Source organism: Blennius ocellaris (genome assembly GCF_963422515.1).
Source record: "Blennius ocellaris genome assembly, chromosome: 7".
Classification (NCBI taxonomy): domain Eukaryota; kingdom Metazoa; phylum Chordata; class Actinopteri; order Blenniiformes; family Blenniidae; genus Blennius; species Blennius ocellaris.
The window spans coordinates 10717126-10743947 of NC_137656.1; the positions used below are offsets into that span (position 1 = coordinate 10717126).

Below are 26822 nucleotides of genomic sequence, written 5' to 3' on the forward strand. Positions count from 1 at the left end.
TATGGGTGAGGTCACTAGATAGTAAAGGTACCATGACCAGCTCCTTATGAGGCTTTCTTAAAGACACACTATGTAAGAGCATGAACGAGGACAAACCCACTCAGCTGCATATAGACACAGGTATATGAATACAAACAAGGTTGGTTGTGCATACCAGATCGCCCATCTGTTAAAGCAGAAGTCCAAGTTGGTCCTAATGAGAAAAAAATGAGGCTTCACTACAAAACAACAGCTTGGATGGATTTCACTTTGACTTCAGGTTTTATTAGAATTGCATGGACTGCAACTCGGTGTCCATGTTACAAAATTAATCTGTTTCAAATCACATAACATTTTGACATTTAATCTCCCATGTTTTCTTTGTCTATTGTTACAAATGAGACTCTTAAGGAATTGACTTCAGGCACATTTAAATCATCTATGAGTGAGAAAACGTAATAAAGGAAAGTGATTAAGCACAATTATCATTGACAACATAGACAATCATTTCTCACTGTTTGAAATTGAACACGATCAGGATCCCGACAGCGATCTCTCAGTAACAAGTGCAAACCTGGATTCAGTGGAGCTCAAAGGAGAAAAAAAAAAACATGCCTTCAAACTTGACACTTTAATGAGTCAGCACAAGAACGAAAGAAGAGTTTCCAGTTGTCAAACAGCGCGCGTGTGTGTGTGTGTGTGTGTGTGTGTGTGTGTGTGTGTGTGTGTGTGTGTGTGTGTGTGTGTGTGTGTGTGTGTGTGTGTGTGTGTGTGTGTGTGTGTGTGTGTGTGTGTGTGTGTGTGTGTGTGTGTGTGTGTATACACAAAAACCACCAGGCATCAAGTTAGGGAGTCCAACTGTCCTTGCACGGTTTCGAGCTGAAATAAAGAAAACAAAATGTTTAGAGTTGGAAAAAGATACAGCACTGAACAACTGCAGCACACACACACAAACGCATAAACAAAGATGGAACAATTGTTTGCAAAAGAGAAAGTGGAGAAGAAGCCAACAAAATGTGTCAATGTATGAAGACGACAGATTGTCAGATGTATTTTGTTGGGCCGAAGTGTCTCAGTTGGGAAAATCACACAGTGTGTATTAAGATTATATGAACAATACACAAAAACGGACCTTGTTGTAGAAGTCAAGCAGCTCCTGGTGGTTAAACTCAACAAAGACATTTTCCTGGACCTGAAGAAAGAGAGGAAAAAGCAAGACCAAGTTAGGGAGAGCCATCGGAGCAAACAACCTGCGAGAACCAAGTTCAGACATATAGAAACACAACAGAACATAGAGGGAAAGCAGCAATAAGAGCATATGCGTAAAAGTATTCACTGAGACTCCTAGTGCTTTCTCTAAAAACCTTCATTAATTATTACTTCTCTCTGGCCACTATGCACTATCCACAAAGTTTCCTCCATCAGAGTGTTTAAAAATAAGCCGAGGAAAAATCACTGTCCACTAACCTAAAGAAAGAAAACAGTTTCACTGCTGGCTCACTTTTATAAAGTTAAAGTTGGCAGCAACAATTGAATCTTTATGTAACTAGGTATGAAACGAGAAAGAATCATCACATCAAAACACATGTGCAAGTCTTTAAAGGTTTGAAAGACTTCGGTATGTGAATATGTGTAATCTGTGAAGAAAGGGAAGTTTCCCATTAGATATGATGAACAAACATAGTGGATACGTAAGAGGTAAAACAATACTGAAACGCCTCAACGAAATGTGGATTTTAACCGTAAACAAGTGTGCTTGACAATAAGTACCGAGTTAAATTGTCTTTACAAAGCTAAAATATTTGCCATTTACATGCTTAAAGCATAGTTACAGTCCTTTTAGATGTAACACCAACCTGATAGAGTTGATGTTATTGATTGCTTTATGTTAAACATATCACATATTACATCCATGACACAGGATGAGAAGACCGGTTGCGAGACAACTTTTGTCCACTAGAATTTAATCAAATAACTTTTGGAGTGAGAGCAACTACATGTTGAGTTTGAGAAAAATGTGGAACTCTATTTTGAAAGCAAGACAAACAGTGGCTTATGAATGAAAGTACAGCTGATGGACACACAGAAAGCATAATGGCTCTATCATTTGATGCTATTTTTATATTCATGTATTAATTAAACAAAGATGTATTATATTTATAGATCTATAGATGTATTTACCTTCCAAAATGAGTCTGAACTGAAAAACTTTACTTGTGTCAAATACTGTGACTGAATGAATTCTGATTCATCACGAAGCTCTTAAATAGACTCAGTCTTGTCTGACTGAGTCTCACTTGTTGATAAAAAACAAAACAAAACTAAGGATAATGTATTTCATGTTTTATGGAGAAGCAGTCGGTAATTAAAATTTACCAACAAGTTTGCTGAATTTGTGTCTTTTTCGCTCATCAAGTAAATTCTTGAATGACAACTTACTTGTGCATCATATTTTTATTATTGGCTTACTTGTGTCTCGTTCTTTTTTACGAGACACAAGCTTGATAAACTATCGAGGGAAGTCAGTCTTCGGAGCCAAACACAAAAAGGACAACCATCACTATCACCTTCATCATCACCCCATCGGAGACTGAACAATAATCGAGCCGTGAGTGTAATGGTGCACCACTTTATCATCGGCTATCAATGGGAAAATAGCTATAATACATAAAATGGTAGCACAGAATGGGAAGGTCGGTCTTCCAAAGTGCACTCAGTGTTGGTCTCCTGAATGCTGATAATAGTGCTGAACTCCTTGTACTAACTGAGGAGAGGGGGGAAAAGAAAGAATAAAGGACAGACAAAAAAAACCAAACAAATAAAAGACAGAAACACTTGCTGAAGGCAGAAAACTCCACCTCTCCCTGAGATTTCTCTGATTGTGCACTCGACTGCAACTCTCCTCCCTGCAGTTCAGCGCTTAGAGACGAAGCGAAGCTCAGGGGGGGATTGAAGCTGCTTGGTTGGCTGGCTGATTGGGTGGGTAGAGGGAGGCCATGTGTCACGGCAAATTAATGACAGAGATATCATTAAAAGCCATGTTAAAAGTTTTTAAAGGAAAGCACAGAGACCTGTTATCTCGTGACAAATACCCCAACACTTGCAAAGCGACTCCACAACACAGGCAAAAGTGGGACAGGCTTGGATTTAGCTATAGTGGAGGGAGTGCTGCCAGGACGTCACAACAGGTAACAAGACAACTATTTAAGTCATTGCTGAGTGAGATACGACAAAAAAAATAGCACGGATGTAGATCAGCAAGGTGGCTATTGCTCAGAGGAAAGAAGGAAATGATTTGGTATCAAATAAAAAATGTGTTGAACATCCTGTGTGCTTCCAGCAGCACTCATCTGTGTCTCAGTTGACACAAGTCTTTTTATATTGATCTCCAGTGTAGCAAAAGCTATAATGAGGAAAAACTAGCGCTGCGTGGTGATTCATTTAGGGTAATAGTCTTCAGTTTGTTTGGGTCACGATGCCCCCTCTAACCTACCGTGAAGAATAGGAATGAACGTCTGTCAAGCAGCTGAGTTGTCTCTATTATTATCTGACAGAGGTGAGACACAGTGCAACCACAATGCAGTGTGAGTGTGTGAAAAGTGGTGTCGATCACAACTCTGAAACTAAAATGTGAAGACAACAAACAGACTGCAACTCTTCCTGTCTGTTACACCGGGGTTACAGATGAAAGTGTGTTCGTGTGTGTTGGTGCTTATGTGAGAGTGAGATTGACAGTATTTTCTGAAATGCTCTTCAAGGAAGTGCTTGTGTGTGTGTGTGTGTGTGTGTGTGTGTGTGTGTGTGTGTGTGTGTGTGTGTGTGTGTGTGTGTGTGTGTGTGTGTGTGTGTGTGTGTGTGTGTGTGTGTGTGTGTGTGTGTGTGTGTGTGTGTGTGTGTAGCCCATCACATTATCACATTGTTCCTCGGGGTTCAGATATCGCCAGGCAGTAACCCAACAAAGCTCTGACAGATCTAGGCTAACACTAATGGGGATAAGATGCATCATCCTCATCATCATCATACAACCAGAACGCACACATAAACATACATGTGTTGTCAGTCTCTGTGCCAAGATAGAGAGAACCAGATTAACTAGTTGATCACAAATTCACTTGGATGTGCCGTACCATATGCACTACATACTGAATTACTATGTTGTTATATAGGCTACACACTGAGGGATGCCCAACACACGTGTGAGAATCAACAAACAAAAGAAACACTGGAGAAATCCAGAAAAGTTCTCCATGTTTTTTCTTCAATAGCCACTGAGATCTGGGACTAAATGTCCTGTAGCAGCTCTCAGCACACGCTTAATGGCTTTTGACAATGTTAACTTGAACAGTTCCCTTGATGAGACAAGAAAGTCTGGGAGCGGATGCTCTTCAGGGATTACACACTAACTTAACATGAGGACAGCACAGTGGTGATGCCTGTGGACACCTAAAGCAAAATCATTTGAACAACTTCAGCATTAATTTCAGGCAGTACTATAAACAATAATGTGTCTGAAAGAGTAAAACCCACCAAACAAGAAAATCCGACAGACAAAAAAAAACCCAGATAGCAGTGTTTAAATTGTTACTAATGTTAATTAAATTTATGTAAAACAAGGAACACAAATAAATCAAAGTAAAATTATTATAACTGATTTTACATTCATTATAGCTTTTCTGTCAAAGATTATTAAGTACATTTCTGGAGTGCCAACACTAAAAGTTTTACTAACACTGGGTATTTTCATGCAGTCCAAAAACATGCATTTATGGTTTGTCTGGGCTTTCTACTTTCCTGCAGTTCAAAAACATATGTTTGATATAAGGAGTACACTATTTCCTTTTCTTGTACTCAGTACAACTTAAATGACAAATAAAAAAACCTTGAATTTTGACTCTAAAATGCCTGTAGCAGTTTCACGGTATCTAGTATGCAACCTGGCTTCAGCAGCAGTCGGCTGGCATCAGATCGAATCCACTGCGACTTTAAGTGGGATTACATAATCCAGAGGACAAATTGATGGATGATCCAGTGCGACCAGGTTTCTTTTTCCTTCTATGTGATCCAAAGAGGAGTCAAACACTTGAGCTGGAACTAGATGGATTAGAATGAGTTTGGCACATATATTTAATGAACCCAGAGGATGCATCCCACTTCCAAAGTGTTCGCTTGACTTTTTATCTAAAGAAACAAGCACATAAAAGTTTAATTGAGCAAAACATCAAAATGCTCTCGCACCAGTTTTGATATTTTTCTCTCTTGTGTCAACAGAAGACTGACATCTGTTATTGAGTGAGAGCTGCTCCACACCTTGGCTGCTTTGTGAGGTAGATATTGAGTGAACTTTGTTGACCCCCTTACTCTCTATCTTGTGTCATTGTCAAGTGAAATCTGTCTAACAGATCCAGTTTCTTTTCACAGCCTTACAGAGTCAATAGCGTGAAGGCAGCGTGACTTGGTCTTGTTCCTGCTTAACCTGATAGAGTTCGTCTTTCTGATGTGGCATCACATAGATGTGATTTCTTCATTGAAAAGTTAAAAACGATTTTGGTTTTCCAAAAGAAGAGACTTGGACTGGCTACAAGGTTATTTAATGAGCTTTTCAATGCAAACAAAAAAAAAACATTGAAAATCTCTCTTCAACAACCAAGAGTACAAAATGAACCTTTTTAAATCTCAGGAAGAAATTGATAAGTCGTCTGTAGAGAAAATCAAAATACAACAAAAAAAGACAATATTTTCAAAGACACATGAACAAAACTTGGGAATTTATAAAATTCAACCTTTAAAGGTTTGGTTTTCTCAGGAATGAAGCAATCAAGTAATTCAGTTATTTAAAAAAAATGCTTTAAATGAGCACTGTTTTTATCTCATCAAGGGATAACTGGAATTAGTTATATACATTTCTATAGGACAACAGTGACATAAAGCTGTAGTAAGCTTATAGAAGGAGTCCCTATGAATGGGGACTGAGTGGAGGCAAAAAGGCACTCTTTATCAATTATTGGACACACACACACACACACGCACACACACACACACACACACACACACACACAAACAGTAAAGTGGCGCTTCGATGCAAAATACTTAATTTTGTTCTCGTAACTTGACAGAAAGTGATTTCTTTGGTAACTTTTGAATAATAAAATTGAAAAAGGGGAGCTGAAAATGAGAGAACCAACAATTTAAAGACGACAAAGAATTGAGACACAAAAGGAGGAGAGGGAACGAATGAGCTTCGCAGCGAGAGGCAAACGGAAGCACAAAGTGAAAACACTCAGAGACAGAAAGTAGCTTTAGACAAAGAAATCTCAGAAATTGTGAAGATGTTAGGAGCTTTTGTAGCACAGTGGCCAGATTTGGATTTTCCAAAAGAAGAGACTTGGACTGGCTACAAGGTTATTTAATGAGTTTTTCAATGCAGACAAAAAAAAAAAACATGGAAAATCTCTCTTCAACAACCAAGAGTACAAAATGAACCTTTTTAAATCTCAGGAAGAAATTGATAAGTCATCCATCCATCCATCCATTGGCTACCGCTTTATCCGGGGCCGGGTCGCGGAGGCAGCAGTCTGAGCAGAGTAGCCCAGACTTCCCTCGCCCCAGACACTTCCTCCAGCTCCTCCGGTGGCACCCCAAGGCGTTCCCAGGCCAGCCGAGAGACATAGTCCCTCCAGCGTGTCCTGGGTCTGCCCCGAGGCCTCCTACCGGAGGGACATGCCCGAAACACCTCCCTCGGGAGGCGTCCGGGGGGCATCCGAAATAGATGCCCGAGCCACCTCAGCTGGCTCCTCTCGATGTGGAGGAGCAGCGGCTCTACTCCGAGCTCCTCCCTGGTGACTGAGCTCCTCACCCTATCTCTAAGGGTACGCCCAGCCACCCTACGGAGGAAGCTCATTTCAGCCGCTTGTATCCGGGATCTCGTTCTTTCGGCCATGACCCATAGTTCATGACCATAGGTGAGGGTAGGAACGAAGATCGACCGGTAAATCGAGAGCTTCGCTTTTTGGCTCAGCTCCTTCTTCACCACGACGGACCGATACAACGTCCGCATAACTGCAGACGCTGCACCGATCCGCCTGTCGATCTCACGCTCCATCTTTCCCCCACTCGTGAACAAGACCCCAAGATACTTAAACTCCTCCACTTGGGACAAGAGCACTCCACCGACCTGGAGGGGGCAAGCCACCTTTTTCCGGTCGAGAACCATGGCCTCGGATTTAGAGGTGCTGATCCTCATCCCAGCTGCTTCACACTCGGCTGCGAACCGTGTCAGTGCACGCTGGAGATCCAGGCTTGATGGGGCCAACAGAACCACATCATCCGCAAATAGCAGAGATGAGATTCTGTGGTCCCCAAGCCGGACCCCCTCCGGCCCCCGGCTGTGCATAGAAATTCTGTCCATATATATGATGAACAGAACCGGTGACAAAGGACACCACTGCCGGAGGCCAACGTGCACAGGAAACAGGTCCGACTTACTGCCGGCAATGCGAACCAGACTCCTGCGAACCGGAGGTTGTGAGGGAGGTTGAGAGATACCGGCTAGATATAGTCGGGCTCACCTCCACTCACAGCTTGGACTCTGGAACCCAGCTCCTCGACAGGGGCTGGATACTCCACTTCTCTGGAGTTGCCCGCGGTGTAAGGCGGCGGGCTGGAGTGGGCTTGCTTATTGCCCCACAGCTCAGCCGCCACGTGTTGGAGTTCACCCCGGTGAACGGGAGGGTTGCGTCCCTACGCCTACAAGTAGGGGACAGGTCTCTGACTGTTGTCTCGGCCTATGCACCGAACAGCAGTTCAGAGTACCCAACCTTCTTGGAGTCCCTGGGAGGGGTGCTGGATAGTGCCCCAACTGGGGACTCCATTGTTCTCCTGGGGGACTTCAACGCCCACGTGGGCAATGACAGTGAGACTTGGAAGGGGGTGATTGGGAGGAACGGCCTCCCCGATCTGAACCCGAGTGGTGTTCTGTTATTGGACTTCTGTGCCAGTCACAGCTTGTCCATAACGAACACCATGTTCGAGCACAGGGGTGTCCATAAGTGCACATGGCACCAGGACACCCTAGGCCGGAGGTCAATGATAGGCTTTGTGGTCGTGTCATCTGATCTCTGGCCGCGTGTCTTGGACACTCGGGTAAAGAGAGGGGCAGAGCTGTCAACTGATCACCACCTGGTGGTGAGTTGGATGCGCTGGACTGGGAGGAGGCCGGATAGACTCGGCAGGCCCAAACGTGTTGTGAGGGTCTGCTGGGAACATCTGGCCGAGCCCTCCGTCCGCGCAGCCTTCAACTCCCACCTCCGGGAGAGCTTCTCACAGATTCCGAGGGAGGTTGGAGACATTGAGTCCGAGTGGACCATGTTCTCCACTTCCATTGTCGAAGCTGCTGCTCGGAGCTGTGGCCGCAGGGTCTCTGGCGCCTGTCGTGGCGGCAATCCCCGAACCCGGTGGTGGACACCGGAAGTAAGGGATGCCGTCAAGCTGAAGAAGGAGTCCTACCAGGCACTGTTAGCTCATAGGACTCCCGAGGCAATCGACAGGTACCGGCAGGCCAAGCGAGCCGCAGCCCGGGCTGTGGTGGAGGCAAAAACTCGGGTCTGGGAGGAGTTCGGAGAGGCCATGGAGGAGGACTTTCGGTCGGCCTCGAGGAAATTCTGGCAAACCGTCCGGCGCCTCAGGCGGGGGAAGCAGTTCTCCACCAACACTGTTTACAGTGGAAGTGGGGAGCTGTTGACCTCAACTGGGGACATTGTTGGGCGGTGGAAGGAATACTTCGAGGACCTCCTCAATCCCACCACCACGTCTTCCATTGAGGAAGCAGAGACTGGGTTCTCAGAGGTGGACTCGTCCATCTCCCAAGCTGAAGTCACCGAGGTTGTTGTGAAGCTCCTCGGTGGCAAGGCACCGGGAGTGGATGAGATTCGCCCAGAGTTCCTTAAATCTCTGGATGTGCAGGGACTGTCGTGGCTGACTCGTCTCTGCAACATCGCGTGGCGGGCGGGGACAGTACCTCTGGACTGGCAGACCGGGGAGGTGGTCCCTCTCTTTAAGAAGGGGGATCGGAGGGTGTGTTCCAACTACAGAGGGATCACACTCCTCAGCCTCCCCGGGAAAGTCTATTCCAGGGTACTGGAGAGGAGGGTCCGGCCGTTAGTCGAACCTCGGATCCAAGAGGAACAATGCGGTTTTCGTCCTGGTCGTGGAACACTGGACCAGCTCTATACCCTCCGCCAGGTGCTTGAGGGTTCGTGGGAGTTCGCCCAACCAGTCCACATGTGTTTTGTGGATCTGGAGAAGGCGTTCGACCGCGTCCCCCGAGATGTCCTGTGGGGGGTGCTCCGGGAGTACGGAGTCCGGGGTCCCTTGTTGAGGGCTGTTCGGTCCTTGTATTCCCGGAGCAGGAGTCTGGTTCGCATTGATAAGTCATCTGTAGAGAAATTCAAAATACAACAAAAAAAGACAATATTTTCAAAGACACATGAACAAAACTTGGGAATTTCTTTTCTGTCCTTAGAAAAACACCTTTAACAATATAAATAAGTGTTTCTTTAATGAAATAATGTAAACAATACCTCAACACCTCACAGATATAATAATTCAACAAACATTCTGTTGGCAGATCTGTGGGCTCCCGCTGTTTGTGACGATACTCAAGCCATCGACAGTGCAGCCTCTTGGGATTTACATCGCACCCAACAAAGCAGGATTATATTTTGTACAAAGTGTCAAAGCACCTGGAAAAACAACATAAGGTGGACATTTTCATCCATTTATGAAGCCCTCCTGGATGTTCCATACAGGATGTAAAAAGCAGGCATGTCCACGCCAAAGAGGACGAGCAACATCAGAATATAGAACAACAAACAACTTGAACCTTTTCAGATAATGTCAATCAAATAAAGTTGTGGACAGAAAAATATAGGTTTATTCCAAAGGACGCAAAAATATTATAAGTATACCAGTGTGATGTATACGTTCGAAGACTGAACAGGAAATTACATTTTAAAGCCATCTGATGTTTGAAGATATTTTAAAATAACATGGCGTGCCAATCGATCTTCTAAAGTTTGTGGTGTGTTTGTCTGTCCTGAAGAAAACTATTACAGCTCCTGGAGTGTGTTGTGCATACACAGTGCCATTTAGATTGGCTGTCCTGTGTCTTTATAAAGAATGAAAAAACATCCTCAATGTTTGTTTTTTTTTAATCAGATGAGTCTCAAAGATGAGAAACTGTTGGCACTTTCTTCAATCACTGAGTTAAAATCAGGGGTGGCAGTCACTTGTAACCATGGTGTCTGATCTAATTGCCACCTTAAATAAAGTTCTGTTTGGGATTCAATCTTACTTAATGATGACATAATTAATAATAACATTACTTAACTTATAGCTCATTGCAGCGACTGAATTAATTATAAAGGAAAACTACCTAAATGAATCTGAAGCCAAAGAGCTGTGGCTCAAGATGTCAGCAATCCTGACCAGTGCTAAGACTTCCTCATCTAACGTTTCCATCCAAGACAGTGGTGACTTCCCTGAGCAAGGACAGCAGTATCATAAAGGTCTTTACCCTACTGAATTGAATGACATTCTTGAAATGGACTACAAAGTGTGGCCTTTGTAGGCATTTATACCACAAGACTTTAAACTCATACAAAGGCACATCTTCCCGGTACTGGTACAGATAAGTAGATGACGTGTTTCAAACTCAAAATCAAGGAGGTGCAGCAGGTTTTTAGACAATGACTTCAAATTTCCGAGGAAAGATGTCTACAACAACCACCGGCCTTTCTGAAACTGTGATGTACACTGAGGTGTATCGAAAACCCAAATATGGGCCAATACCAGCTTTTTTCAATTTCACCACCCATTGGAACAAAAACTGGGTGTTAAAAGAACACGGCAACACACAGCTGCTTAAAGACCTACCGGTACTTAAACTCACAAAGGAACACACACAACTAAGGGAAATACTTAGAAACCTTTGTAACCTCAGCTGGACGTCGAGGAAAAGAACAGAATGCTCAAGAAAGAGGAACGACACGGGGGGTGAAGAGGGAAGAGAAAGCAAACGCAACAACACGTGTTGGGTGCTTCTGACAAATTGAAGCGAGTCAACAAACATCACATCCTGGTGTCTTTAAGACCAGGGCACACATAGACAGAAACTAGTACATTCCTAGGGCTGCGCACCATATTCTGAGAAAAGCAATTTGGAGTATAACATAAGATGCAGCAGGGTAATTGCCTTAATATTGGTGAAACCAAACAACCATTACACAAAGGTATGGCTCAACACAGAAGAAGTTATTCTTCAGATAGATGTGGATTCAGACGAATATTCACATCTCAAGGAATAGTCTTTTGAAGACAGCAATGTACAAACTCTGGACAGAGAAGACAGGTGGTTCGAGGGGTAAACAAAGCCAACTACTTGAAAGTGGAAAACCAGGAGAAGGTTTATGCAGCAATCTGTCCCTCATTTCTAACATTGTACTTTCTTCTCTGTCAAAGAAATTTCATTTAAAAAAAAAAAAAAATCCCACTTCAATAAGTCATGGTCAATCACACATGACATCATTCGAGCCCCATTTCACCTCATCTGACTCCGATGACCACGTTGAAAGTCATTAGAACACAATAGTATCAACAAGCCACACCCTGGGTGCTTTGGCCAATCCATACAGAAAGAGTCACCATACAACCCTTAGTCAATTAACAAACTACAGCCTGGTTGACACATCCAAACAGTTTCAATATTTGAGCTTCCCACCATTGACTTCATCCAGTTAGCCTACACGAGTTAACATCATAAACTGATGAAGCATCCATATCTCTAAGTCCAGTTAGACTAATTCAATTTGCGTTGAGATGCCTCCTCCCTGGACAAATGAGAATATGCATAGACGCACTTATACAATGCTTTTCCCACAACTTCAGTAGTCCCAAACTGCTTTACTTTGTTATTCACAGTCACTCACACCAATGCTTCAGTTCCATTGGGATCAATTATGTGTTCAAGGAGATTCTGGCGTTGGTCAGTACGAGATGGAGGACTGAACTCTAAATCTCACTATTGGAAAACGGTCTGCTCAACCAACTAAGCCACAGCTGTACTAATTCCTGTGCATCGCTTCAACTTTGACTCAAGCACAAATATTTTCGTGTTCACGCATTGTTTGAACACTACAGTCAGATTCTAATCAATCTTTTAATGATGAGCTTTGACTGAATAACAAATGTAAAGGGACACCTGGAAGAACAAGAGCTGTACAGTGATTTTTATTCATTCATGATGTCTCACTGTCTTGACACAGACCACTTCGGGACAGCCAAAGAGCCATACTTGGCCATCAGGCAGCAGAATCCCCATGTGGCTAATTACATGTAGCTCTATACACTGCGACCTCATGTAGTACCATGAGCCCATGCAGGCAAATATAGATTTTTATTAAAAAAAATTTTTTTTATAAATTACTACCTGAAATGTATTCTCTTCAAAGTTTGACGACATGATTCCTCATTTCTTATTGCTACTATATCATTCATTTATCTTTGCTCTTTCCCCTTTCATCCCAGCTCTCGGTCGCAGGACACTTGAGCCAATCGCAGCGAACTAAGCGCTTCGGCAGGTACAACGTATGGAACGGATATTACTGTGCTGACAGTGAGCGTCATGCCTCATTACCTTTATTGAGTCTGTTCAACTCAATCCTCCTTGTTCTTTTACACTTGGTCAGCCTGGTGATGAGCAGCTCGCGTCATGCTAATTAAAAAAAAACCAAAAAAAAAAACCACCAGGCTACCGGAAAGTGCCCCAGTACTCACTATGACCACTGCATCCCCATCTGCAGCAATTATCACAATATTTTTCTTTTCATATTCCATTTGTTGTAGTCTCTAATTGAAACATCCCTTGTAGACAGAAAATGACAAAACAATAACAAAGTGCTAATAATAAAAACATGATAATTTTCAAAATGATGTGCAAGGAATTTAAAAAAAACATAAAAACAGATGCACTCTACTCTACCAGTGATCACACAAAATGCATGTTTTTGAAAGATTTTGGCATCAGAAACACCACAAATGTGTCGACATCTGTGAATCCAGTGACTTTGACAGTCAAGATCATTTCAAATTAAAAACAGATTTATGCCCCTATAATTAGTACTGCTTCCAAAAAGGTGAAAATGTTCTCCAGTTCAGGGCTGTCATCACTCCAAATATTTAATTAATATAAATGAAATTGGCAGTACACTGTGTGAAAACCAACGTCCAGAATCTAAACCTCTGTGATTCTTTCAGGGTGACACCGGACCGGCCCTTGAATCAACATCAAAAGAAAGTGTTAGTGTAATTTCACCGGCCAAGGTGCTCTGTGGAAAGAGGATACGCTGTATTATGGGTCCCCTGTGATTTTGCTACACCACATGTCTCTTTGACAGTTTGTGGAGCACATCGAGGGCTACTTGCTCGCCGACTTCTGGCTGACAAGAGAGATTACTTGACAGTGAAAGACAAAAATACAAAAAGAAACAGAGTAGACTTGCACAGGAGCCCGAGCTGTAGGATTTTGGCAACTCGATCCTCTCAAAAATACACCCTCTCTTTTCCTGGTTGCTTTTTTGAATTTTTTGGCTTCACCAAACATCCAAGATCCGATAATCAAATATAAAACAAGATGCAGCACACTGTGACCTTCCTTTATGCCACACATATACATATCCATTGCCTGAATGACCGTTGCCCTATCTTTCAGTCTGGTTTAACAACTCCGTCTGCATGCCTGACTACCGCTCTCTCTCCTTACGGTATGCCAGCTTCCGGCAACATCTCTGTGCCCTCCAGTTTGTCAGTCAGCTTACAATACGGGCATGTCTGCCAACCTGTCTGCCCATGCGTTCCTCATTGTTTGTGCCATCCAACATTCACAAGCTTCCCTGGCTGTCTGAGCTGTAGTCTGCCATCTTGCTGAAGGCTGATTCGTGAGGGATACTGAAGGAGCACATCTTTGTCTTTTGCTGGGCATGCATGCAGTTGATAGCACAAACAACTGTCGAATGAAGACACTGGGCAGCGTGTACCAGAAAGTGATTGCATGAGATCAACTGGCATAATGCAGCCAGTAATATTCCTATCCAACAACAACAACAACAAAAAACCGAGGTGGAGTATTCCTAAAGGTTTATATGACTTTATTATTTCTGCAAGATATGAATAACTACGAAAGACAACACATCTAAAACATCAGTGTAAAAAGAACAACTTCTTGAGGCAAGTGTGGGTTCCTTTAGCTTGCAGGAGAGTTTTTAGCGTCCTTGAGGATCTATGTGTTTATGTTTTTTTCAGCTACATAGCTGTCTGTCAGTGGAACAACTATTCAAACAAAAGCAGCTGTGCTGTCAAAACGCAGCTCTATTTTTATGTCTCAATAAGGATTTTTGTTGTTTGCTTCATTACTGCAGGTGCAGTGCCTTCTCCTTTATGTTGTGAGTCTTTATGTCCACCTGTCCCTGCTTCATCAACACTGCTGACGTCTGCCAGCTCGAACCGCCTGACTCACGACAGAGGAGGAAAACTGTGATGAGGAACCGGAGGACGGTCAAAGGTCAAACCAAGAACACGAACAAAAAAAACAGCACATTTGCTAAAACATTAGGCGGAACTGAATGATTGCTTTCTTCTCATTATGGAACACTAATTGAACAAAAATCTACTAACTGAAATAATAAATTAAGTTTTCTGACTACATTTTCCAAACAAGAGGAGAGAGCCATAATGAGACTCTCACAGTATTGTATTGATCTGTAAAAGTTTGAAAATGTCACAGTCCATGAAAAATGCAGTGGAATTTCCAGTTGAAAGATATCAGTGTTTTCATTTATTCCACAGTGTAGATATTTAGATTAGACTTTAGGGTAAAAAGTGAGTAAACAGTGACTAGCGGATGTAATAAAACAATCAAAATGCCCCCTGTGCGCTCATGTGTACACTCAGAAGAACAAATCACAACTCAAAAGATCAGTTCAAGCAAAACCATTATGATAAATTATCTGTAGTTGAATTTTGAAAAAAAAAAAAAAAAATAGTTACAGTGCGGGCTCATAAATGTGGGGTTTACTTCTTCCCTCTGCATACGTGGGATTCATTACAAAAACATGCATTTGAGGTAAAGGTATGTGTGACTGCTTTCTTTTTAATCCTGCTAATTGCAGGATGAAAGATGCCTGATTGTAAATAACATAAGTATCTGCACTTATTCACAGGGCTTGTCATGCATTAGCAGCACTAAAGTAATGACGTCTTACATTTAAAAAAAATGTGTCTGCTGTCGACTGCTTCGTGGCAGTTTGACTCAGCTGTTTTGTTGCTGCTTCGTTTTGTTGTCATTCCTTCAATAAAGTGCTTGTTTTCCATAAACTTTCCTTTAGCTTCAGATAACTCCATCTCCTGATGAAGACCATGTGACCAGACGGACTTTGTTTTGCATGTTTCTAGAATTTTTTGCACATGCTCAGACAGGATAAAGTGCATTATGGTGATAGAGGGAGTTTTTTTCACGAGAAATAAAGTGATTCTTTCTCAAAAATGCAACTTTTTGGTTGCCAAAAAAACTCAGAAGAATATTTTTTTTATTAATTTAATGTGGGACCTCAAACGCTCAGCTGTTATGCAGAAACCTGTCACGGTGTTCAAGTGTTTGAAGTTGTAAGTGATTTATTAGCTTGTTGACCCTTTCATAGTTACAATTTTTCTAAAGGCATCTGAATATATTTTTTGAGTGTGCTCCTTCTGTAAAGAAAAGTTCAACTTTCAATACCTGGCAGTTCTTCAACATTACGATGTGTTTTTGATGGCACCGAGACACTCGCATTACAAATGTGTAACAAGCTGGTGAATCTTGTCTGCGACTGGGTGGTCTTACTGCAGAAGTCACGAGGGACACCATGATGTCTAATAGATGCAGCATTTCTCTGTTTTCTGCTTGGTTTTGAATTTTATATACATCATAAATGGTCTTGTAGCTATAATTGCGACCTTCAGCACAAAATAATTGGACGAGAGCGTTAAATGGTTTTGTGCAGCATTCTGTCTCGTGACTTATCAAGAGGATCAACGAACGGATGGACGAGAGGCAAAACATCCACTGCTGCGACCAGTGGCTTTACAGCCAACTCCAGTGTTCCAGTGAGCCATAAACAAACATCTGTTTGATGTTCTTCATTGGCACATTACACTTCAAAAATAAGCAGTTCCAAACTCTTCTATGTTTAATCTTCCCATGACCCTTTGAGGCCTAAGTTACTCAAAACAACAGTCACATATGCTCGGTGCATACATGCTGCAAGGGGGGCACCAAGCAATGGTATCCACTCAAACTCTGCCCTGTAGCGATTGCACACTGACAGACACAGAACCTCAAAATGTCAGCCATTCACTAAAAGCCTGTCGACTGCAACAAATAAGAGCTGTCACAGCCAAACACTAGAAACTGTCAATCACTTCTGGTATTTATAACAGAAATGAGCACAAACGGATAGAGGGGAAGGAAAGGAAAGGAGAGGGGAGCAAAGTTATTTTCCAAACCTCTGTGAGATTTATGACATACAATGCCGATGACACGATGGAGAGGGGGGCCTCCTAAAGACGAGTATAGGGGGGCCAGATGTCACTCAGACTCATTTCTTTAACTTGGAGCTAACACCTGGTGATGAACTGGCCTGAACATTCCTTATAACACAACACCTCATTCCTCTATACATGCTTTCCTTTGCTTGTTGTCCTTTTCATCAAGATTTTATTCCATCTGAACTTTTAAAAAAAACCAAAAAAACACCCACAGCGAATAACTAAAGAGTGAAGTATGTGCTGCTACAGCAGAGGAGATGATGGGAACAATCTCAAGAAAAATAGACTCTGCCTTCTTCCTTTGTTGTGAGCAGAAGACACTCATGGACACATCGGTTTATGCTATGCATGTGTGACTCCCGAAGGTCACCCACCCGACACCACAAACATCAAAGACACATAAATGTTGAAGCGGGGAACACGGTCAAGAGTAACACACATGCAGTAGGATGAAAAAAGTTCACTTTCACAACAATTGATCATAAACATGATATTTTTACCACCATCAACACAATAATAGTCGATATTTTTACAATGATACAAGACAAATGTCAGCGGACTGCTGATTTTGGGGATTTACATTCATATAACAAATACCCTTAACCATTTCTCACTTTATGCATCATATAGCAAATCCTACACATCAATAAATGTGATGGTTGATGGACAGACAAAGAAGTGGTATTAGTTCTGACTTTCGCATACCCAGTAAGAACTGCCAACAAATTTATATCTGCCTTAATGCAGCAAATCCCATCTGCTGCATTAACGCGGATACAAATCAAGTTTGCATGCGTCCACTCTCTGATACATTGCTACTTGTCTGTGACCTCAGTCCTGTCATACACCGTGTTGTTCTACAATCACATCTCTCAGGATGCAATAACATGAGGTCTTGCCGAGGATCTGTCTTCCTGTTAGAAAGACTGATACTCTGTATCTTTTGTCTATTCGTCCAAATCAAGAGCCAGCCCCTTTTATTTGATGCATTTCTTTTCTTTATCTTTGTACCTTCACCCCAGCGCCCGTCTCTCCTTACATTAGGTGACGCCTTCTTATAAGCAGCCCATCAGTGAACTGTCCATCCGTAGCTCCGCTGTGGACTGACATTTATTAAGAGTCAGCTTTGCCTGCAGTCTCCCAATGTCTCTTTGCATCCCCACAAGAATACAGAGAACCAATTAGAGGGAGAACGGGGCATATGTCTACATACTCTAAGAAGGCTCAGCGCAAACACAAACAAATACCCGAAGAGAGCGAGGGCCAACAGATGGAAGGATGGAAAGATAGAAGGATGAGGAGGAGAGGAGAGGCGGCCTCGAACCTTACATACTGTATATTAGAAAGGGAAACCAAGCATATATTTTAGCTACATTAGTTTGAAAATGAAGGCAGAAGACAATAAGGGTGTTGTAAAAGAAAGAGATATACCAAACTTGCCAAACACACAGCGAAAGCATTAAACACACCAGAGCACCCTGCTCAGCTAAATTGTGCAGCAAATTGTCTGTCAGTCATGATGAGGCCTGACATTTACTGTGAGCAGCAGGAGGCAGCTGTTGGGGCTAAACAAATAACATCCTCAGTGGTGGACTGAATAGAAATAGAGATATTTTGCCTATTGGTTGTGTCTGACATGCATGAGTCCACCTATGTCCTGTCTGTCCAGTCAGAGTGCGTGTGCCTATTCAATATTTGTGCGTGTGTGTATGAGTGTGTGTGCGCACCGTCCATCCACCTCCCAAATTCAGAGCTGCCACATCCTGTGTTGTGGTTGTAGACAATGGGACATGACTCGGCTTCCACCAGAGCGCACCGTTCCCACATCCGCCACTCGGATCTTCACATGCTATGCTGCACAACACAACTGAACACAAGTGCCAGTGACTTACTGAGGAGGATGATGACTCCATGTGGGGGATCCATTCAGATATGACTCATTGGGAGAGAAACAGGAAGGCAGAACACAGATAGAAAAAAGCCCTTATAGGTCTGAAACCTGGAAGAAACTTCCCTCTTCTGCCTATGTAATTAATTATTGCCTTTTATACGCTGGCCTCCGCTTTGGATGCGTTCCATGTTAACTTAAGACAGAACTGTTATTTATAGAGCGACGATGTATGATCATGATAATGTATGATCCACAGAATCAGGCACACATAACCACAGAAGGCAATACAGAATGCTTATTGAAGCAAAGGGGAGGGGAGTGTTTATGAAAACAGGTCATTCAGCAGTCATTTTATCTGAGCCTTAAGAAAGAAAGCAATATCTCTTCCTGACACAAGCAATCTTTTTACATGGGTAATACATGTTGCAAACGTCTGATTTGGGAGTGACATCTCAGTTTGAAAATTTCTTTGTCACTTCCAGATGTTCACTTTTCCAGATGCTTAAACCAAAACGGTGAAGTGTCAATGGTGAAAAAACTTGGGAAGTCACAGCTCATAAAAATATATATGGCCAAAGATTTTTTTAATTAAAAGGCCTGTGCTGTCACAGTTCACCCACAGTTTTTTTACTTATGTCTTCTGAATATTCGTTCGTCTCCATTTGATTGACAGCTTATTCATGCTCATATTAGTTTTGATGTACCTCTATGAGCATGACTGTTAAATACTGAACAATTTATACATTATCAATGGTATTCATTTGCAGGCTCTGGTGCCATCCTCCCATCACACAGCTTCAATCGGAATAGCCACAAAATCAGAGAGTGTAATTAAAAACAGGAGAGTGTGAAAGACCTTTGATACTGATAATAGCAATGCTTTTCACTCAGCCCATCATCACACTCATTAAAATATTGGCAAAATAAACATTCCGGGGTGCGTCATGTAAAATTACTTGTTGTCATAACTGTCCAAAGATGCTTTGAGACTTAAAAGCATGATGAAATATTGTACAGAGAGACACACAGACAAAGAGTCAGGGAGAGACAGACACCGCTAGGGGTCAATCGCCAGGTCATTATGTTCCCAAGTTAATAAAATAAAAGAATAATAAAAGATCCCTCTATATTGTCCAACATAGAGGGTGGTTGTTCGGAGTGGAGTGTCCTCTTTCACCCGCCGCTTCCCATCTTACACACACAAGGGCACGCACACCTACACACACACAAACACTCTTTCTCCTACTGTGTCTTTCTCGTACGAATACGTACACACAGATACACAGCTGACTGTGTCTAGGTGGGCATGGGAGGGATTTTCACACGCCTCACTCCCCAGAGCACATTCAGTACAGTACAGAACATGGCAGCAGGACGCGCACACAAAGGCCCGGATTGTCTGCACCCAGTGGGCCACTCACTGAACTCCAATGACAGACAACGTGCATGCAGATACGTGCACAGGCCCCCTGCAGGCACATTGACACACACACACACACACACACACACACACACACACACACACACACACACACACACACACACACACACACACACACACACACACACACACACACACACACACACACACACACACACACACACACACACACACACACACACACACACACACACACACACTCACACACTCTTTGGGCCTTGTATCTGGGAAACAAAGGCATTCGTCAGTAACAACAATGAAAACCAGCCTGCAAGTCTCATTCACTCACTCACTCTTCACCGTAACAGTGTGACTTATTTAAAAAGAAACAAAATAGTTAAATGCGACATTGACATGACAAGAGCAATCTTAGAAGCTCAAACTGATTGTCTGAAGAAAGCTATTGCAAGTCACCCCTTGTAGCGAACAGTTGCAAATTTCTTATGTTGCTTGGCGTTTCAATTGTTCTTTCACTTCCTTTTCTACACTCTTAACTGGGTCTGTCTTTCCATCTTTCTTTATGTGCTCGGTGCTGCTGAACACAACACAGTTTCCAATAATAATAAACCTCAGGTACAAGTTTAGAGTGTCACAATGACACTTGTAAAATGTGGCAAGACTTGGTGGAGTAACAAGTATTGGATAGAGTGGCCTTGATCAAATCTACCACCCAGGATGTTACACAACACAGACCCAGACCCAGCAAATTTTAGAGGAAAAGCAGCAAACAGAATCATGACTACATAGGCGTAAGCTTGAAAGAATAAAGAAACTGGTCATATATACTATTTTACTGGTGCATTTGCATAATCTCTGACCCAGGCATGCCTGTCTTATAGACAATGTCCTTTGTGGTCACAGGTGACTGCAAATTATGCTCTGTGTTTCATCCACAGATCAGACTTTGTTCAGATCGGATTATTAATTAGCCTAAGGTTCAGACTCTGAAGATCAGGCTGACACTTTGGTATATTATTAGTTTTGCAGAATATATGAGGAGGAAAGTCATTTTAACTGCAACTGAAGCTGACTCTGTATTTTCCGGAATAATTTTTCATCAATTCACTTTCCCTCATTCCAACAGATCCTTATAATACATTGTATGCTTGGACACAATTTGCCCCACGGGTTGAAAATTTCAGGTCAAATCATTTCAACCGCTTGTCGTATTTCTTACGCCATCCTAACACAGTTTTGGCTGGGTAGTACGATGGGAGGCAAAGGCTATAAAGTCGAGTCCGAGACTGCTCAGTTATGTGGAAAATGAACAATTATGCTTATTGAAGGACACAGTTCAATCTTTGCTCCCAACATACATTAGTGCCCTTTCTGACAAGCGTCACTCTGTCACTGAGTCACGAGTTGTCCCTTCTTGGATCAAATTTGATAATCAGTGGAGACAGGCAACATCACACAAGAGCTATAGGAGCTTTGACCTGTCTGACTAGTTTGCACAGTTTAGCCTGTTAAGGTTCAGTCAATTTTCACTGCTTCCAGCACATACATCACAGCAAACTGCTGTTCAACTTATTTCAAACCTTGAAAAGTATCCTTGTAACAAGATAATTAATGTTTTTGATGTCTGATATCAGACCTTTCTGTTGTGGATAAACGGTGTATATCTACATATTGCTTTTCACAACCTCTGCACAAACTTTTGCTTATCAAAATGCCATTCAGCTGCTCCACTTTAATAGTGCTCATACGGAGAGATAAAAGGATTTTTGAGGCATTTTAGCAGTTAATTCATAAATAATAGTCGGGGCCATGAGGGACTCTGGGACTTAGCAGGAATAAACATTTGAATGCCACTGACTGTTCTGTGAATAAAAGATTCTTCATCCTTATTTCATTAGAAACGGCTGCAATATACTCTCTTAAACATGAATTTCAGGGCTGAGTGTGCATTGCTGAAAGAAAGGCAGACGGTGGATGAATAGCAGAGAGGGGAAGAGCCACTTGCACACGATTCGGTTTTAAAAAGTTGTAAAATGCTCCATTTCCTTTATGTGAAAACAGCGCACTGTTAAGTATTTGATTTTTGCAGCAAGTCGTACAACCAGGGTTCTTATTTCTTACATCTGAAGTACATTCAAGGTCTTGCTCATTTCTATTCACTCCTTGCCTTCCTCTCTCCTCCAGTAGCTCAGTTTATCCATAACCTTTGTTAAATTCGTTTACTTGTGAGATATCATTGTGCATGTAGGTGTGCAGCTATGCAGAATCCAAACACACTTCCAATTAAGGTTGAAGGCCACAGTTGGCCTTTGAAGTTTTCACAGGGAGGAAATTGACACGGTGAAAATGGCACAGAATCACAAAATCACAGACCCTGGTTTCTAAACAGGAAAGAAACCGACCATATACAGTTAATTAAAAATAACTCATCTGCAGTCACAGAACTGTAAACTGGATGTCAAACAATTACTCTGTCACTGTTCCAAGAAAGAAACAAAAGTATCTGTAAGTCAACAATTCCAGAAGCAATCTCAACATTGAAAGTCATTTCTGTAAAAACCAGTATTCACAAACATTAACAATATTCACAACCAACAAATAAATTACTTGAATTTTAAATAGACAAACTGCAGTTACAATGACTGAATTGCATACACACATCGTCAGGAAAACCAGGTTTGATTTCAGGTGAGGGCCAAACTGTACAAACACATGTGTGCAGGGTTAACTGGTGACTCTAAAAGGCCCGTAGGTGTGACTGTCAGTCTATGTGTGTTTACTGTGCAATAAGATGACAGGCTGTCCAGGAAGTAACCTGCCAATCACCCTTCGTCAGCCCCTCTTAACACGAGCTTGGATAAGGAGGACACTGAAGATGGATGGACTTCACTGAAAGGCAATAGTATCCCTGAACAGACTTGACATTTCACTGAAAGAATCAAAGATAGTTTGTGGGGACAAAAAGCTAAGGAACGTGACATGACAGTGAACAATTGGCAACCTCATAGGGGTGCATGTACAAATGAAGAAACTCCCCTTCAACCATAGCCTGGATGAAACTGGTTAGAATGATGTATGGAGGCCATTGGGCTTCTCCTTCAAATGTAAATTAGACGTGTAAAATCCAAAACATAGACACTATTTATTCACACAGGATGAGCATCAGGCTAAAACATTTGGGATGAATGTGGCTCACATCTTGCTGGGGGTGTGGACTCTGGGTGCCTCAGAAGCAGCAGGGCAACATCTGTGCTCCTCCGTGGCCACTGTGAGCTAAGTGACGACGACTGCGAAGGCCGCATCACCACCGCATACCTCAGGCAAGCCTCTCACGGCCTCACAGCCATAACTTTAATAGAAAACACAGCACATAGACATGCACGCATGCAACTGAATTTTATGGCGTTAAAGGCACTTGCAGTGCTTTTTGTGGTGCCGGTGACATTCGTGAACTCTGAAGACAGATGTTGCAAATTCCTTCCCGCTGTGTCCGCACTGCAACACTCCTAACGTCTCTGTCTGGTGAGGTAAAGTCACATTAATATTCAACCACATGGGAGTCTCTCCCTCCCTTCTTTCGAAACAATATGGCAGCTTCTCAACCGCTCCGTCCTCCTCTCGCTCCATACTGTGGTCACCTTTGAACAGAAACAGAGCCCGATTCTGATCAGTCCGTGACAACGTCTGCAATGCGTCATCGACCATATGTTGTGGTTCCACGGCCTTACAGTCCATAAGTCTAAACCAATATTCTTGAAACCAGCTCCTGTCATATTGACTTGATGCGTTTCCTCTGTCTGGCAAAGATGTGCAGTCTTACTGCCTGAGACTTATGGCAAAGTTCAGTATTTCAAGCTTTCGGCAATGAGATAGTTTTGTTAAAAAATACCACTATTTCAGGTTTGATTATTTTTGGTGAGTTTTTGCTTGGTCATTTTCTCCATTTAATCACTGTGCTTGTAGCAGACTTCATGTATCAGCACCATTTTGTTGCAGCTCCAGCCAGTATAGCCCAAAGCTGAGCCAACGGCAGCAAGAAATAACTGACACACACTATGCCATGTACAAAACAGTTTGTAAATTTTTAATAAGTGAATCTGGGACACTTTCTTCGTTTGTTTTTTTGGAAAACTCAGAGATAATTATTGATGTTTCACATCAAATACATCCCAAATCACTTTATATATAACACATTTACTTTGCACTTTCTGAGGCAGTACATCTTAATTCTGACTCTGACACATGCAAGATACTTCAGCAAATTTCACCTTTTGAAGCCCAGCATATGATGCATGACTGATAAGTGATCACAATAAAAGAATCTACATGCAGGAGGCGTCATTGAATTCTGATTAAACCTCTCCTTATGGAGCGAGGAGGGAAGCTGTGTGAGCCATTAAGTTTTGCCGACATCAAACTAGTCCCCCAACCGCCTAAGCTTGACAATCTTAATCTGACAAACTGGTGCAGTTCATGACTATTTCATTGATGTATGAACTTAAAAACTTGTAACAAAGGCCTCGAGAGAGTCTTTAGACTCAAGCACACCCTTAAAGACTCATCTGAGACAAGGCTCAGACATCTTTTCATCATCTTAAGAGGAATCCTGAGGTTTCCACCCCTGTAGTTGAATTTGTTTAATGTGTGAGTGCAAGAAAAAATTGATAACATCTCACTCCCATTCCCAAACCTCCCACTTGTATTTCAGACACTTATAGCTTGTTCTTAGTGGTTTTTTCCCCAAAAAATACTATTTTAACAAATATATTTCTGCTCATCCAGGCTGTTTTAGTCCTGTGGAGATCATGACGATGAAACTGCCAAAAAGTTTAGTGAATATAAAGTTACTGTCTACGGAAAAGTCATTTCAATGCCAATTTGAAAAAGTATAAACTCATCTTTCATTATCGGATCGTCACAATAAGAGGTACTAGAGATCAGTGTAAAAGAGTCAGTGAGTTCTTCACTTTCTTTCTAACATTTCCCCAAAAAAGAGAAACCAACAAATATGTATCGCATTTACAGCACTGAAATACACAAAGACTGAGCAAAGAAGAAGATGGGTGAAGAATCAAGACGAAATGGAAAACTGAAAGAGAGAGACAAAGAGAAAATCCGGAAGATGAGCAATTTAATTTTGATTGTGAGGCAAGACGTTAATCCATTTCATAGTCACCCACCACTCTACCCTTCATATGTGGTCTGTGGGAGTGGCACAGGCTGGGCTGGCCTAGATACATGCAAAATGAATAAAGCCATAATATCCTTTGATACAAGTCTTTGAAACATGTTCAGCTTCAAGCAGCATCTGTTCCTACTTTTAATCTGGTTAGGGTGTTTCTCCAAATGCAGCCAAGCATTATAGTCATCAGCGGGCGTTATGGATAGGGGGATATGACACAATCAATGAAATGTGCTAATTCGGCGGAAAATAATGTCAATAATCCCCGTTAATTCAATTGCTTAGCGTATATATTTAACTCTGGCTGGGACTACACAATGTACAGAGCATCACTGAAAGAAAAAAAAAGAAGTACTACGTGAACACAATAACATTGATTAATAATAAATCAGTTGAACTGGTTGTACATCTGAGAGAGAAAAGGTTTATTTGGCTCACACTCTGCTCTCTATCTCCAACAATCTCTCCTATGTGGCCTATTTAGCCGAACTAACATCCAGCATCTGAAAAGGACCAGACCTCAAAGTGTGCGAAGCCTCTCCCCGCGCTCGTCATTACCATGTTTGTTTATCTACTGCTTGCTCCCTCAGAGGAACACCCAGCCTTGTTAAGGAGGGAGAAGAAAGCTTTAAAAGTGGAAATAAGGCATACATTTGAGTCCGCTCCCAGGACGCTGTGCGGTGCAGAGCGATTTCCATAATGGTAGCTTAACAGGAGCTAGCCGGCTGAGCGAGGGGCACCTCGCCCTCATTAAGGCACTCGCTCAGGAACAGATTAGCGCTTCATTAACATACAGAGAGAAGCGAAGGGAAATTACCACTCTCCATTTCACAGTCTGAAAGGCAGGCAAAGACCAGAATTACAGATAAGTGGCAGGGAAAAGATGGACTCAATTTGGGAGGAAGATAAAAATCGATGTATGGTATAAAATTTGCTATTAAAGTATCTTGAATGTTTCTGACCATGAATGTGCAAGATGGTTCCCTCTCTCTGACAGCCTGTGCCCATATTTCTATCATCCTATGACAATCCCTTCCTCATTCTGTCTTTACACCTTCTCCATAACTGTGTTGCATTCATGCAGCTCATTACTCCTCTGACAGAAGTCTGTCAGAGCTTCAATATAGTAACCCCAGAAGAATGGATGTTGCGGTTCAAGTCTGCACTGGTCATTTTCAAAGATATCTTGAGTCTCTGCTACCCACATAAACAAGCAACTCAATTTTTTATCTTCCTAATTAGCCTATTGCTGACAGAATAGGAGACCTAGGTAAAACTAAAGCAAGAGATCAAAGTTTCTTCAGAACAAGCCACTTAAACTGCAGCAAACAATACATTTATGAATCCAATTTGAAACTTGATATGCTTCCCAAGAAGCATATCAAGCCACATCATAGCTGCGACGGCTATTCTCTGAATGTTTAAATTCAAAAGCCAAAGGTGAAGAAGAAAAGTTTAATTAACCTTATGTGAGGCTGTATCATTTTAAAGTGGTCAAACAAAGACACACAGAAAAAAAAAAACTTTATTTGGGCTTCTCAAGACAACTCTCCAAGAGCGTGTGTGTTACACTGTCCTGTCCTATGGGGCTGCCCTTCACTGCTGCTTCTCCCATAAGTAGAAGTGATCATTTCCTCTGAAGTGTTTTAACCTTTAGATTTAATGGGCCTAATTAATGAAACTACCTGTCATAGGAAGGCAGAAATATCCTGACCCTCACTGTAAAAATCAAACCCAAC

The 26822-nt window shown here is 42.2% G+C and overlaps 1 protein-coding gene across 1 annotated transcript in view; it reads right to left on the minus strand.

Annotated features, from left to right (window-relative positions):
* Nucleotides 1–242: 242 nt before the first annotated feature.
* Nucleotides 243–26822, minus strand: part of commd10 (COMM domain containing 10) — a 62898-nt gene continuing 36318 nt past the window's right edge. The window contains exons 6-7 of the mRNA XM_080498946.1: nucleotides 1112–1171; nucleotides 243–858 (exon numbers count right to left, since the gene is read on the minus strand). Coding sequence (XP_080355072.1) covers nucleotides 820–858; nucleotides 1112–1171 — 99 coding nt within the window. The 3' untranslated portion in view covers nucleotides 243–819. The remainder of the gene's footprint in view (nucleotides 859–1111; nucleotides 1172–26822) is intronic.